Source organism: Culex quinquefasciatus, chromosome 3 (genome assembly GCF_015732765.1).
Source record: "Culex quinquefasciatus strain JHB chromosome 3, VPISU_Cqui_1.0_pri_paternal, whole genome shotgun sequence".
Lineage (NCBI taxonomy): Eukaryota > Metazoa > Arthropoda > Insecta > Diptera > Culicidae > Culex > Culex quinquefasciatus.
This window is the reverse complement of record NC_051863.1, coordinates 99,664,156-99,679,261: the sequence shown is the minus strand read 5'-3', so window position 1 is coordinate 99,679,261 and position 15,106 is coordinate 99,664,156. Positions and strand designations below refer to the sequence as shown.

Sequence of the window (15,106 nt, the reverse complement as noted above, 5' to 3'; positions counted from 1 at the left end):
GTCCTCCTTCGAGAATGACACAGATGTTCCAACTCGCCGTCAAAGTTCATCCTGCCGAAGCTGCGTTTGTGGGCGGTAGTTGCTGAAAGAGTTTGAAAGTAAATTGGTGAGACACTGAGCACATTCTCAATACTCACCGGTGACTTTTTCGGTATTCCAGGTAGATGTTCTTGATCAGGTTCGTCGGATCTCGCTCCAACCTCTGGAAGTAATCCGAGTACGTCAACTCCAGGACTTGCGGCTTTCGTACAGACGATCCATCCAGAACTGGTGCAAACTATTCTTCTGGATGTTTAGGTAATAATCGTCAAACATGTCCCGCAACGAGAAATGGATTGCGGACCCTCAGGACATCCCACGCTGTCCCGTCATCACTTCCGGCACATAATGCTGCTGATGGTCGTAAACCGCCGGCACCGAGTGCAACATCCGCGCTGACCACCTCCGATTATGGCGCTTCTCGTCGTTTCCCTCTTCCGTTGGATCCTTCTCCTCACCGTTAAAATTTACTTTATCGTACTTGTTCGAAAAGCGGATGTAAATCTGCTTCAACTTCAATTTCGTCCACCTGGCCACCACTACCGAATACAACCGGTGCAAATCCACATCCCGACCTCCGATCTCCGGCAACCGCATAAACTGCGTCCTACAAAAACAAACAAAATAAATCACAAACGCCACCAAACACCCAAGCTTCCTTCTTACCAACTCCGGTTGTGAAACAGCTGCAGGTCCTGCAGGAAGCTGGCCTTGTCCTTTTTCGAAAACCAACTTTCTCCCCCAACCTCGTCCCGCACCGGCACCACCCACCTTCCGCTGCTGTGTCCGCGTCCGACTCCTGGCTGTGGCCGCGTCCGGATTTGATTCGCTTCGTGGACAACTCACTCACCACCGGCACTACCAAAATGTTTGTTTACATTTTGTACTTAGGCGTACACGGTTACACGAGAACGACGAAATGAAAGAAATTATGTAGTCGAATTAAAAGTAAAAACTTTTAAATCAGTTACGAATGAGATTTTCAAAAACTGTAGCAGTAAAAGTTTTCATATTCAAAACAAGAAAATAACTTTTAATGGAGCAAATTTTGACCACTTTTTATTTCAACAGTAAGTTACTTTTGCCATTACAGTAATATTTTTTTGTGTGTACGATCCTCGCTGTTGCGCCAAACCCCGGTTGAGGTCCTTTGTGGTCGAACTTCTGTTAGTGTGCGGGAAAAACTTGAAAAAAATCGAAATAAACTGTTACTTCATATATTGTTATTACGAGCTCAACTCACCAGTCCGATTAATTCCACGGCAAATATGTTTTCCGTTAAAACACGAGGCGCGAAAGAAAACAGGAACGAACAAGTTTTCCTACTTGTTTTTTCCTAACACTTTGACGTTTGATTTCCAAAAATCAACAAAAAAAACCGCTTCGGCGAAACTCGGCGAAATGTCATCGAGGTTCCACCATACACCAGAAGGTGTCGCCCTTGTGCAAAAATTGCTCAAACGGAATCGAAGCGGAACCCAATCAGACAATCTGTTTAGAAAATTTCGAAGCAATTTTCGAAGCGGAATGAACCCGTCTAGCGGAAAGCGGTTTGATTGGGAGCGTGCATCGCACAACAGCTGTCACTGTCAGCCAAAAACATCAAAACAAAACCAAACCCATTTTTTTCCTGCGAAGATTGAACGCGTTTTTTTTTTGGATCACCCGGATGCCAAGCGGTGCCCGTCGGATCCCAGCTGCTGACCACGTCGACCACGATCTGCCCTAAGCACTTACTCGAGCAGTGCTCAATCAACGTCAACTGGAGTTTCCTGTGCTGCAAGGGCGGAAGTATCATTTGCTGCAAAATCTGTCTGACGGCCTACAGCCTCGAGTGCCTCCAGTTCAACCCGCCGGAAGGTCGCCGGCCGAATGCACATGTACGACGAGATCGTCTGGGCCAAATATTCCGCCAGCGGTCCTGGACTTAGTGTTCCGGCGGAAACACGAGCAAATGGACATTTACGTGCACTTCTTCGACACGCACGACTTTGGGTGTATTAACCGGAGGTGAATCTACCTCCATCACGAGGGCGAGCCAGAAGCGGTCGGACATGATGGAGTGGTACAACGAGGCACTGCGCTTGGCACGGCAAGTTTTCGAACGGCTGTAGGCACAACCAAATTACGCCTTGGAATCGCCAATGTACGTGATGTTCAAGTCCTACAAGTATGTTGCTTCGCTGAGAGGGCAAAACGCGGCCGGAGACGAGGAGGTGAGTTTGTCGAGGGGATGGTTTTCCGTATCAATTGTTATGTCTGTTCTATTTCAACAGGAGGATTCAATCTGGGAGTGCAAATCGTCGAACACGGACCCGTGCGGGCTAGACTCGAACTGCATCATGCGTGCGGTGCTCGTGAAGGGCAATCCGAAGATTTGTCCAGCTGGCGAAAGTTGCCAGAACCAGTGCTTCGAACGGGAGCAGTACCCGGCACTGGCGGCCCAACGGATACCCAACAAGCGGGGTCTGGTCGTATAGAAGGACATCCACCATGGTCTGTTTGTGATCGAGTACGAGAAGTGATCAACAATAAGGAGTTGACGCGGCGGATTAAGTAAAAGCAGGAGCAAAAGGACAAAAATGTCTGCTTTCTGACGGTGGACTCGAAGCTGACGACCGACGCGGGGCCCAATTGCAACTTGGCCCAGTTCATTCATTGCAACTTGGATTACCTGCTCGAGTGCTCAAACGCCAGGAGTGACGACGACGGCGGCAACTACAGCACCTCCGCCAACCACGCCTGCGGCAAAGTACCAAGAAAATATTGCGATATTGACCACTCGATGACGGACTCGAACATGGTTGAATACAGGACGAAAATGGTCGTAAAAATTCGGTGGAGGAGATTTGGACCTGATAGTGGATAGTAATGGCCACGGACAGTGACGTTCTGATACGCCCGTTCTTATTGAGTCAGTATCAGCAGCTTTATTTCGCCGGAGAAGCAGCTGAACCGGAACGGGATCTCCTGCGACTGGATTAATATTCTTGTCGGAATCCGATAGTGACACTTAGGTTCTGGTGGGTCTGGCAGGTTTTTAGTTCTATTTATTGTATAATCCATGTGCCATGTTCTTTTACAATTGTATAACGGGGGTGAAGGGGAGGACGTTTTAAGATGACACGATTTCGCAATAGTGCGGACTCGGAAATCCCGCCTTGGGCAACACCTTGCAGGACCGCGTGCGTCTCGGAACGTTTGAGTTACTCCTCTTGCGTTCTGATTCGTTTTGCCGGATATGCCACCTCCTCGGCCACTGCCGCCGCCACCACCAGCACCGCTTCCCTCACCGCAACCCGTCAGGATGCCTTAGAAAGCTTCGTCGTCTCCGAACATTGTGTCTGGTCCGATTCACCGATTGAGCCTCTTTCTTGTGGTCATCGAGCAGAGCGTCAACTTTCGCGACCAGCTTCTTACCGTCGATGTCCATGTCGTGCAGCATCCGGACGGCACGTGCACCCGTCACCGCACCACTGAGGGAGAATCTTCGTCGCAATCTCTGAATTAGCTACAAAACTTACTCATACCTACTCGTAGAACCCAAAGAGGATACGCGCTTCCAGTTGATCACGGTCCCACAAGACGCCATCATCTTCTTGATCATCGGCTCGGGCGCCTTATTGTTGATGTTCCCAATAAATATGGTACTGATCGTTCCGTCCATCGCAGGCGCCGCGTTCAGAACCTGCACTCCGTCCTGTCGCTTTTATTGATAAACCTTATACTTGGTAAAACTTTTTTATTTTTCTACATATTTCCTTTCTTTACACCGTAGGGTCCATCCATAAACTATGATTCAGGTTTGTCCACGCTCTATACAAAAATTTGTATTTGTATGAATACTTGTTCACATGGAGGTGGGGGGAATACGTTTCATCTCACGACTCTCAGCGTTCCCTACTTCAAGTGGCACAGCACCCACACTCGGTGCCGATCGAATTGCGGGGCCAAACCACGGAACCATCGTCCCGGGTAGCGAATCAATAAGCTCCTCAACCTCTAATTGTCAATGATCTTCACGGGGTTCTCAATATTTTTCAGCACCGTATCAACTCGCGGAACTTCCTGCGGAACCACCCGTACAATAGTTGATCTAGAGACCGTCGTAGCCAGCACGTTCCGGACCACCAAGGAGTGGTTTCTTGGTCCCCTTTGCTGGCTTTTCGCGGATCTTCTTTCGTATCGTAAATCGTCTGCTCCGGGTAGATGCTGTGATCGGCTATATCTAAAAAGTTTGCGTGATCGACCAACAGCTGCTGCAGCTGGCCCTGGCTAAAGTCGTCGTCAATGTACGAATTCTCGCTTGATCGGATCTGCGGAATTAAAATTACGTTAACCTACAAATTCAAAATCGATTAATGTTTGGTGTACTTACCGGTGGCATTAGCGTCTGGCGCGAAGAAAGCTTTCCCGGAATGTGGATTTCGTGCGGAAAATGTAACTCCCACGCCGTGGTCCACTCTTTGCTGACGCTAGAACTTCGTACCGCTGCGATCGACTTCAGCAGATCGGCGGTGCAGGTCCATTTGTGGGCGTCACACAACCCGACGGAGGTTGGATGAAATCGTCCTTCACGATGAATGAGAATGGCCGTGACTGCGTGGGAATGGCGCAGACGTCTGAGGCACATCGCGAGATCCGCATGTTTACCGTCACGTGGGTCGTTAGCTTGGTCTTGCGTGCGCTTCCCGGTTTCGCATCGGATTCTGCTGATGTTGATCAGGAACACGTGCAGATGGCTTAACGAAGGTTTAAACTCGACTTGATTCAGCACACACCTCGATCGTCTTCTCCAGCTCAAGGCGCTATCAACGATTGACTTACGACCTAGACTGTAGTCAAAGTCGTCAAGTGGGACATTATCATCGAGGTCGATTTGTCCGCCTCGTCAAGATCATTGGTCGATCGTCGAAGCTCAATCGTTCGAACAGTTCTTTTTCCTTCTCCCACAGCGTGTCTTCGAAAATGTTACGGGCAGATTTCGAGTTGCCTTCCCCACAGCCGGTTAATCTGTGACGGCAAGCAGAATTCACCCTGCGAGCGACCTGCTCGACGCGAGTCCAAGTCGTTAAAGAACGAACACAAGCGCTGTTCTTGAGGCGTCTCGACGTCTAAGTGTTCCCTTCGGACATTCCCAGCTTATGATCGGTCAGCCACGCGTGGACTGTTTCTCCAGCTCCGTGAAATGAAATTGCAGCTGCTCCATCTCTACAAGTTCTCGTCAAAAAACAGCGATGGTGGCACTGGAAAAATATGAAATTGGTTCCGGACCACAACAGGAAAATTATACAAGAAACAGTGGGAAGCGACTCGTTTCGCTTACACCAAAATTCAGCACTAGCAGAATCCCAAAAACATTCCACTTTCGGCAAAAAGAAAAAAAACACACAAAATCCGAAACCGTGCTTGACGTAAGAAAACGTCAAATGATTTACACTTTCAACAAAAGTGTTGGACCCCTAGGAACAACCCTAGATGCGACCCTGGATGAGCGACACTTGTCGTCATCCCGTTGACATCCACGACCGGAAACCGGTTGTCGTAATCCGCGAGCTCAACAAGACACACGCTTATTTTTAATAAAACTTTACGATCTTAATAAATGCGTTATCAATTAGTCTACACTCGCGTGTTTCATTCGTTGTTTGCACATTGCAACATTTTGGCGACGAGGAAAGTGAAATTACCCCGCAATTTCACCCGCGGAACGAACGCGCAGCACGATGGACAAGGAGTTTAAGGCGATGTTCCAGCAGCTGATGGAGTCGCAGCAGAAGCTCATCACCGAACTGGCCATGTCCCGGACGGCACCATCGACGACACCCGCGCCTGGTACGTCGACGACGGATGCCCGTATGGAAGCTCTAGCCAACTCCATGACGGAGTTCCACTACGATCCGGAATCTAACCTCACATTTGAGAACTGGTACGCCCGCCATGAGGATACCCTGAAGTGTGACGCTGCCGGTTTGGACGATGCTGCCCGTGTTCGTCTCCTGCTTCGTAAACTCAGCGACGCCACCCACGCAGAGTACATGAACCACATTCTGCCGAAGATGACGAGGGACTACAAGTTCAGCGAAACTGTGGACAACCTGACAAAGCTGTTCGGCGCTCACGTCTCTCTCTTCTCCAAGCGGTACCACTGCCTCACGCTGACCAAGAGGGCCTCGGTCGACTTCCAGTCATACGCCGGGCAGGTGAACCGCTGCTGCGAGGATTTCGGTGTGGCCCAGTGCAGCGTCGACGCATTCAAGTGCCTCATATTCGTGTGTGGCCTACACAACAAGCAGGACGCTGAGATTCGCACATCTCTGCTGGCGAAGCTGGAAGGAAACGCGAACATGACCCTGGACAACCTCACTGCAGAATGTCACCGCATCATCAATCTCCGCAAAGATGCGTCTATTGTGGAGGTCTCAAGTGACAAGTCATCGGTGAATGCGATCACCCACGGCCGTTCTGACAGCACACGTCACTCATCAGCTGATCAGAAGCCCACTGCAACACGATCGCGCTCCCCTCATAACTCCAACAACAACAACCCACACATTAGCAGCAACAGTCGTGGTGGCAGCAGCAAAACAATAACAAACCACGAACACCGTGCTGGAAGTGTGGCGAGCTACACTACGTGGAGTTTTGCCAGTACCTGAACCATCGCTGCCGGGATTGCAACCGTGTCGGCCACAAGGACGGGTACTGCCAGTGTGTGCGGTCGAATCCAGGTAAAAAGCGTCGCGAGAAGTCCAGCCAGCCAGTGCACACCAGGGGGATCTAGGTGAGACAGCTAGCTGTTCACCGCAACCGAAAGTTTGTGACCGTGGTGATTAATCACGTCGAGCTTCAACTCCAGTTGGACTGTGCTTCCGACATCACCGTCCTCACGGAAGCCAGCTGGAACCGCATCGGACGACCACCAATGGAGCCACCGTCGCAGCAAGCTCGGACTGCTTCCGGACAGCCGCTGGACCTGATCGGCGAGATCGTCTGTGACGTCACGCTGAAAGGAGTGCATCGTTCAGGTAAAGTTTACGTGACCAACATTAACGATCTGAACCTTTTAGGCCTCGACTTCATCGATCTCTTCAACCTGTGGGATGTCCCCCTGAGCACGGTTTGCAACCTGGTGACGTCATCGAATGACAACGTGGAGTGGCTGAAAGCGTCGTTCCCGCAGCTGTTTTCCGACTCACTCGGATGCTGCAAGAAGGCTGAAGTTAAACTTTACGTTTTGCCAGACGTTCAGCCAGTGTTCCGTGCCAAAAGACCCGTGCCGTTTGCCGCCCTGCAGCCGATCCAAACCGAGCTAGAACGCCTCCAGAAGCTGGACATCATCTCGCCGGTGGAGTTTTCGGACTGGGCTGCCCCTATCGTTGCCGTCAAGAAGAAGTCCGTCAACGGTGAGCCAAACAAAGTGCGAGTGTGCGCGGACTACTCGACTGGCCTAAACAGCCTCATCCAGCCGAACCAACATCCGCTGCCATTGCCCGAGGAGATTTTTGCCAAGCTTACGGGTAGCAAGATCTTCACGCACATCGACCTGTCGGACGCGTACCTGCAGGTGCCCGTCGAGAAGGAGTCCAGACAGTACCTGACGATCAACACACATCTGGGCCTGTTCGAGTTCAACCGCTTGTCGCCCGGTGTCAAGTCAGCCCCTGGCGCCTTCCAGAAGATCGTCGAGTCGATGGTCGCTGGCCTCGACGGAGTGGAGGTTTACCTCGACGATGTGCTCGTCCATGGCAGAACACCGGAAGAGCACCGCTCACGTTTGCTGAAGGTCCTGGAACGCATCCAAGAGTGGGGTTTCACCCTGCGTATCGAGAAGTGCTCGTTTTTCATGCCGGAGATCACCTATTTGGGATTCATCGTCAATAACCGAGGAATCAGGCCGGACCCGTCCAAGACGTCCGCCATATGCAGCATGCCACCGCCGCATGACGTCAGCAGTTTGCGTTCTTTCCTCGGTGCGATCAATTTCTACGGAAAGTTTGTTCGCAACATGCACGACCTCCGACACCCGCTCGATGCCCTGCTGCGCAAGGATGCCAAGTGGGATTGGAACGAAACCTGCCAGGAGTCGTTCGAGCAATTCAAGAACCTGCTCCGGTCGGACCTGCTTTTGGCGCACTACAACCCTGAGCTGGAAACTATCGTCGCCGCTGACGCGTCCAACTACGGTGTCGGCGCGTGCTTAATGCATCGATACGATGACGGCTCGATCAAGGTGGTGTGCCACGCGTCCCGGACGTTGACGTCTGCCGAGCAGAACTACGGTCAAGTTGAGAAGGAGGCTTTGGCGCTGATCTTCGGTGTTACCAAGTTTCATCGCTTCATCTGGGGACGGAGGTTCACACTTCACACCGACCACAAGCCGCTGGTCGCCGTGTTCGGGTCCAAGAAGGGGATACCGGTTCACACCTCCAACCGTCTTCAGCGATGGGCGCTGATCCTGCTGTCCTACGAGTTTGACATCGAGCACATCTCAACGCAAGACTTTGGCTATGCTGACATGCTCTCGAGACTGATCGACGCGCGGATCAAACCGGACGAGGATTTTGTGATCGCCGCAATCCAGCTCGAGGACGAACTTGCAGCGGCCATGGACGAAGCACTCAACATCCTGCCAGTTACCTTCAAGCACCTACAAGTGGCCACAAGCAACGACAAGCTACTGCAAGACGTCATCAAGCATGTCCAATCTCGCTGGCCCGGGGATATCAAGCTGGTCGATGCTGAACTTCGCCCGTTCTACGCGCGAAAAGACGCTCTCTCCGTTGTTCAAGGGTGTCTCATGCTGGCTGACCGCGTTGTCGTTCCCCAGCAGTACCAGCAGCAGGTGCTCAAGGCTCTCCATCGAGGACACCCAGGTCAAGAACGCATGAAGAAGGTGATGCGAAGTCACGTGTACTGGCCAGGTGTGGATCAAGACGTGGACGACTTCGTTCGTTCGTGTCACGCCTGCGCTGCGGTGGCCAAGGCCCCCACCAAAACTCTGCTGTCGTCGTGGCCCCTAGCAGAGCATCCCTGGCAGCGCCTCCACGTGGATTTCGCTGGTCCTGTCGAGGGTCACTACTTTCTGGTGATAGTGGACTCGTACAGCAAGTGGCCTGAAATATTCAAGACACCAACCATCACAGCGAGGACAACAATCGATCTGCTTTTCGAAACGTTCGCTCGCTACGGGCTCCCAGAGACGATTGTTTCTGACAACGGTACGCAGTTTACTAGCTCCTGTTCAAGGAATTCTGCGAATCGCTCGGCATCATCCACATCCGCACTGCCCCGTATCATCCCCAGTCAAACGGGCAGGCCGAAAGGTTTGTGGATACGCTGAAAAGGAGTCTGAGGAAGATCATGCCAGGAGCTGGGCATGACATTGGACGTTCGCTGCAAATCTTTTGTCAGCCTACCGTGCCACTCCTAACAAGTCAGCACCTGATGGACTGTCACCTGCTGAAGTCTTGATGGGGAGGAAGCATCGCACAACTTTGGACCTGCTCAAACCACCGTCGGAACACCGGGCTGCGCTGCAGAGGAACCAGCGGCAAGAAGAGCAGTTCAACAAACGGCACGGGGCACGAAAGCGTGAATTTGGCAAAGGCGATTCGGTTCACGCAAGCACATTCGTTCACGGCAAGCTGGTCTGGCAAACTGGCACAGTAATCGAACGCGTTGGCAACGTGATGTACAACGTCTGGCTGAACGACAAGAAGCGGCTCATCAGGTCTCACACGAACCAACTCCGTGCTCGGGGGGGCTCAAAAGTCGAGGCCTATCCGGAAGAAGCTGAGTCGGAGGTCAAGCTACCTCTGCACATCCTGCTCGAGGACTTCCAGATCATCGAGGATCCTGTAGTAGCCGAGGATGAACAGCAGGCGCCGCCTGCACCACCGCAACGTCGGGCCAGGGTTCGACCACCGTCGGTTCTGCGCCGGTCCACTAGGATTCGCCGTATGCCGGAGAGGTACAACCCGTACTTCTACACCTAAAAGGGGAGGTGTTGGACCCCTAGGAACAACCCTAGATGCGACCCTGGATGAGCGACACTTGTCGTCATCCCGTTGACATCCACGACCGGAAACCGGTTGTCATAATCCGCGAGCTCAACAAGACACACGCTTATTTTTAATAAGCCTTTACGATCTTAATAAATGCGTTATCAATTAGTCTACACTCGCGTGTTTCATTCGTTGTTTGCACATTGCAACAAAAAGTTACCCAGATTTGCAAAAAAGTGAGCTCGGGTCGGTGCTCAAAAGTTCTGGCGCCGCTCCAGAACCGTGCCGAAAACCTGAAGCGGCACACTCTTGGGGGGATGACACTTCGCGATTTGATCAAAATCGCATCAAATTCCTTCATTCTTGCTCATCTTTCCTTCTCGCGGCCTTTTTTGTTCCTCCTCGCGGCCTTTTTTGTTCATCGCGCCAAATCGCGCCAGAATTCTACAAAAACCGGTTCGGGGGTGGCAGGGGCCGTCCACTGGAAAAGGAATCGACGCTGGCGCTGCAGGTTCTGGTACAGAATCGTCGAAGAAGATCGATTTGCTGCGGTGTCGGCTCTGGCGGGGCAGCAATCTTTGAAACTCGGTTTTTTAGCTGGTTCGCGTGTGCCCGGATCAAGCGTCGGCGATCATCCAGGAAGATGTCGTAGTTTGCCCTGCCGATCCTCTCGATCACGGTTCCAGCCTCCCACGCCCAAGAGTTGGCACGTTGAATCTGCGTGAAGACGACATCAATGTGCTTAATGTTCCGTTTGGTCGCGCCATCTTTAAGCGGATCATTCCCAAGTGTCCACTGTGGAACTGCTGCAAAATCTGGCAATGGAACTGGGATGGAATCACTCTCGGTCGTGGAACATCATGGAGCCATCGTCAAGACGGAGCGATTCCCTTCGGTGGAAGTTTGTACCTTGGAATTGGTAACCGACCCCGCGCTGCATAGTCATCCGTCACGGATGTACTTGGCTACGGCCTGGAGTGTAGCGTTCATTGCAGGTGATGTGCCGTAGAATTCGCTCGTAGGCATTAGAGACCCTAAATAGGGAGACTGGTCTAAGCTTGCTAAATCGATCTGGCAACGTATGTTTTGAGCTTGGCAACACTGATAAGTTTTGCTGGGCGTAAAGGCTAATGCTCGTTTGGATACCTTAAACTCGCGTCTGTTTGGGTACGTCAAATTCACTTCGTCCAGTCTCCTATTTAGGATCTCTAGTAGGCATATGCTAGATCTCGGTAGCCCAGTCACGGCGTTCTCACAGGATTCTTACAGAAATCTTACAGAGCGAAAATTTTCTTACTAGAACGCTGCCATCATCCTGCTAGATTTTCTCAAGAATTCTTTGAGAATTCTAGCTCAAATGCAATAACCGGTTCTAGCAGGAGCCGGCAAAATCAACCGGTTCTGTTAGAATCTTGCTAGAATTTGCTAGAACTATTCTGACAGGCCATCCTGCTAGAATTCTGTGAGAATCTTGCTAGAATGAAATGGCAAAAATTTCTGCTAGAATCCTGCTAGAATTTTGTTAGAATGTTCTTGCTTAAAATTTTGGTTGAAAATGACGACCTAGAATTTAATTCAAATAATAAAAGAAAGAAATCTATATATATAAAAAATTTCGACGGTTTTGTTCGAACGCGCATCAGTTGATAACGGAAAGTCGGATCGGAGCGCTCTTTGTTGCGTTGGGTTCGTATACCCGCATAATCAAAAACCATCGGGGGAATAGTCCAAACTATATTACTACTAAAAGAGATGTAGTTACCACATACTTAACCATTATCATATAGTTACGGCACTATACAAAACCATAACGAAACTGATCGTCAAATGATGACGTTTTTATTGAAGTAAATCTAATGATTCTAACTATTTTTGAACTATTTGGGGTACAATAACCTTACACTAAACAGTTCGGATTGTTTAGACAACGTGACACAACGAAAAAATGTACAAGTCCAAATAGTTCAAACAATTTATCAACTTTATTGAGAACAATATAGCAAAATTCCACAGATTTTAGATTTTTATAGTCAGAACCTGTAAGAACTAAAAACCTACTATAAATGCTATAGTAGAACACAATTGATGGCGGCCACATTTTTTCGATAAGTTTGTATAATCCAAATAATTTGTCAACTTACATGAAGTAAAATTACTATACACCATACTATTTTGAATTAAAAATTTCTATAAGTCCAAATAGTTCAAACAATATTTCAACAGTATGGAGTACAATTACAGTTTGTTATATAATCCAACTATATGTTAAACGATTGGTACAAAAATTTCAACTTTTATCAAGTAAATTGATCACAGTCGATTCCTCTGGATGATAGAGAACCTTCAACACCCCCACTTCTCCTCAGATTATCAGAAAACTCCCAAAAGAAGAAAAATGTTACGAGGGCTCATGAAATTGACTTTCACTATTCCAGAAAAAGTAGGCATGCTGTTCTTACCATACACCAAAAATATGTGTACTACATGGTGGACTATTACTGTTCACTATAAAATGAGTCAATTGTTTGGACAACTTGGACTTATCGAAAATACTTGCCCCGAGCTTGCTCCCTTCTAACACAACATGTCACCAAAACCACTGAAAAACCACCAACAGATATAGATCAATCGGATAAGGCGGCAGCAGTTCGGCAGCAACGTAAATAACATAACATATAATGGCGGTAAACATTCACCAACTATCGATAGAACTTAAAAATCAAATTTGATTATATCCGAAGTAGTTATCACAACAATTGTAGGGTTCATTTTTGCGGTCTTTTTTAAAGTGTCGGCAAAGTAGTGTCGGTAAAGTAGTTTTTCAGAAACTATATAGGGAATAGTCAATTTTTTGGTCAATGACTATTTGACGTAAAATCCAAGTTTATAAAAATATTTACATATGTATGAAAACCTCATATAGTTTTCTGCCTAACAACTAATTTCTCATATAGTAAAATCGACCAAAACTATTTTGGGAATGGAATTAATGGTTTGATATATCGTACATATATAGTTGGGTTACAATTTAATGAATAGTAGAGACCATTTGATAAATAGTTGAGTAACTATTTGTCATAAAGTAGTTATATAGTTCATGACTATGCGGGTAAGCCCAAGGAAGGTTCTTACGCTAAAGAGTGACAACTTTGGCCACTCCGGAACCGATTCCGGAAGATCTGCAGATTGTATGGGAAAAGTTGCGTAAAATCAAATTTTGATCACAGGAGGCTAAAAACGTCAAGAAGAGAAAAATGACAAGACGAAGTTTGTCGGGGTTAGCTTGTTAGTCATATTATGTTTAACGTCAGTGAAAAGAAAACAAGATTTTTAACATTTTTATTGCACTATAAAAACACTAAGGAAACCAAAAATCACTGTCACTGTTCTTTTTTTCTTCTCTTTGGATAATTCCTGGCTTCTAGTTTTACACTTTTTGTGGCTTGGCCGGAATCTCCTGCTGAGGGGGAATAATCGGGAAAATTCCTTAGATGATGGCCGTCAAGCGGCTGCCGGAGTTGATAAATTGTGGTGAAGTTCTGCCGTGTCTTCCGGAGTTGCCAATCGGAATTGTACCTAGGGAATTAAAATTAAGATTTTTTTCAACTTCAAAGTACACGAGTTATTTATAACCATCTTACCAACTCCAGGTGGCCAGAAAACCAACAAAAATGCACTGAATACACATTTTTTTTACCAAATTAAAAATAATTGTGGCTTTTGCCCACAAGATTTTTTTCACAAGATGGCGGTCACAATGCGGTTTGGCGAAAATGACGTCATTCTCGCCAAATTTTGCTCTGCTAGAAAGTTCTAACAAAATTCTAACAGAAATCTGGCAGGCCTGCTAGAATCATTCTAGCAGGATTCTAGCAAAACCAGCTCTGCTAGAAATTTCTGTGACCGGGAGTCGTAGTTCAGCCACAGACAAACAGACATGAAAGTCGAGGTCACCAACCTGTCCCAAAAATCTAACGAACTTTTTTGAAATATCGAGAAGCATGGTTATTGCTTTTCGGATTCACCACCAGAGGCGTCCTTGTTCGCGGTGACAGCGTTTACAAATGACAGCTTTCATTTTCCTTGTCTGTCTGTTTTGTTTCTTTCCGACTTACACGTGCGTTTTGATTACAAAAAGATTTTTTAACTGTTCCGATTGAAAAGGTTCTGAGGTCGTCGTTGTCCCGATAGCCAAGCACGGGTTGCCGCCTATGAAGCGGCCACTTGAGCCGCTCATAGATCTGGTGGAATAAGAACCTCGAGGATGCTCTCGTACATGTTGAGAATATGCTTGTTGCCGGGGCCCGTTGTTTTGGTGGTGTTGCCGGCGGGTGTTGTGATAAGACTTACTTTGGAATGCTTCATCATCCGCTCTGTTTTCCGATATTACGCGTCTGCAGGCGTCCGTCCTAACAGGTGTCCATATTGTCCTCCTCCGTTTTGTGACTCCCGTTGAGGACATACCCGCTTGGTCACATTCTCGGGTTGCCTTGAAGTGGCACGGGACCTTTTGCCCCCTTTACCTAATTTTGCCACTTTCCCTTGGCTGACCCCCACGTGTCCTCCCAAATGCCCAACCCGCCCCCGCATCTCAGTCAGAACTTGGCGCCGCTGCCTCCTGTGTATGACCGCTCAAACCGCCGGAATCGTGAAGAACCTTCGAGGTGCTCCGTCTCGTGGCCAGGATGCTCTTGCTCCGATTGCTAAACTCGCTGCTGCAAAAACAAAGACCCCGAAGGAACCTAGTAAGGGAAAATCTGAAGTAGTCCATCAACATCCAGCAGCAGGCGGCCGAATTTGCTGTTACGGCGCACCTGCTGATGATGGACAAGGAGAAGGGACGCTCCAAGGGCTTCGGTTACGTCCAGTACGTGGAGGCAACCGGTGCTTCTGAGGCCATGGCCCCGAAGAACGGGACAGAAACTGAAGGTGGCGATGGATAGTAGATTCTGTTTGTTTACAAGGCTGCTTGTTATGCATTTTTTTCATCACCGCGGTCACCGCCGCTATCTACAGTGCGGCACACACTTTCATTCGCTTTATCGGGAAAGATCGGTGAT

General features: G+C 48.8%; 2 protein-coding genes across 2 annotated transcripts; both read left to right on the top strand.

The window, feature by feature from the left end:
* The first annotated feature begins 6,701 nt into the window (after window positions 1-6,701).
* On the top strand, window positions 6,702-9,513 carry LOC119769144 (uncharacterized protein K02A2.6-like). The gene is made up of 3 exons (XM_038261046.1): window positions 6,702-7,052; window positions 7,110-9,127; window positions 9,277-9,513. The coding sequence occupies exons 1-3, from the start codon at window positions 6,965-6,967 to the stop codon at window positions 9,511-9,513; spliced, it is 2,343 nt and encodes a 780-aa protein (XP_038116974.1). The 5' UTR covers window positions 6,702-6,964.
* LOC119769143 (uncharacterized protein K02A2.6-like) lies at window positions 9,513-10,037 on the top strand. Its single transcript, XM_038261044.1, has one exon. The coding sequence runs from the start codon at window positions 9,513-9,515 to the stop codon at window positions 10,035-10,037; it is 525 nt and encodes a 174-aa protein (XP_038116972.1).
* The last annotated feature ends 5,069 nt before the right edge of the window (window positions 10,038-15,106 follow it).

Bases quoted from the DNA above. Each gene is read 5' to 3' on its own strand.
- LOC119769144 (XM_038261046.1), top strand. From the start codon at position 6,965: ATGGAGCCACCGTCGCAGCAAGCTCGGACTGCTTCCGGACAGCCGCTG. The intron at 7,053-7,109 runs GAGTGCATCGTT...TGAACCTTTTAG, and splicing joins CTGTGACGTCACGCTGAAAG to GCCTCGACTTCATCGATCTC. The intron at 9,128-9,276 runs GTGATAGTGGAC...GCAGTTTACTAG, and splicing joins TCGAGGGTCACTACTTTCTG to CTCCTGTTCAAGGAATTCTG.
- LOC119769143 (XM_038261044.1), top strand. From the start codon at position 9,513: ATGGGGAGGAAGCATCGCACAACTTTGGACCTGCTCAAACCACCGTCG.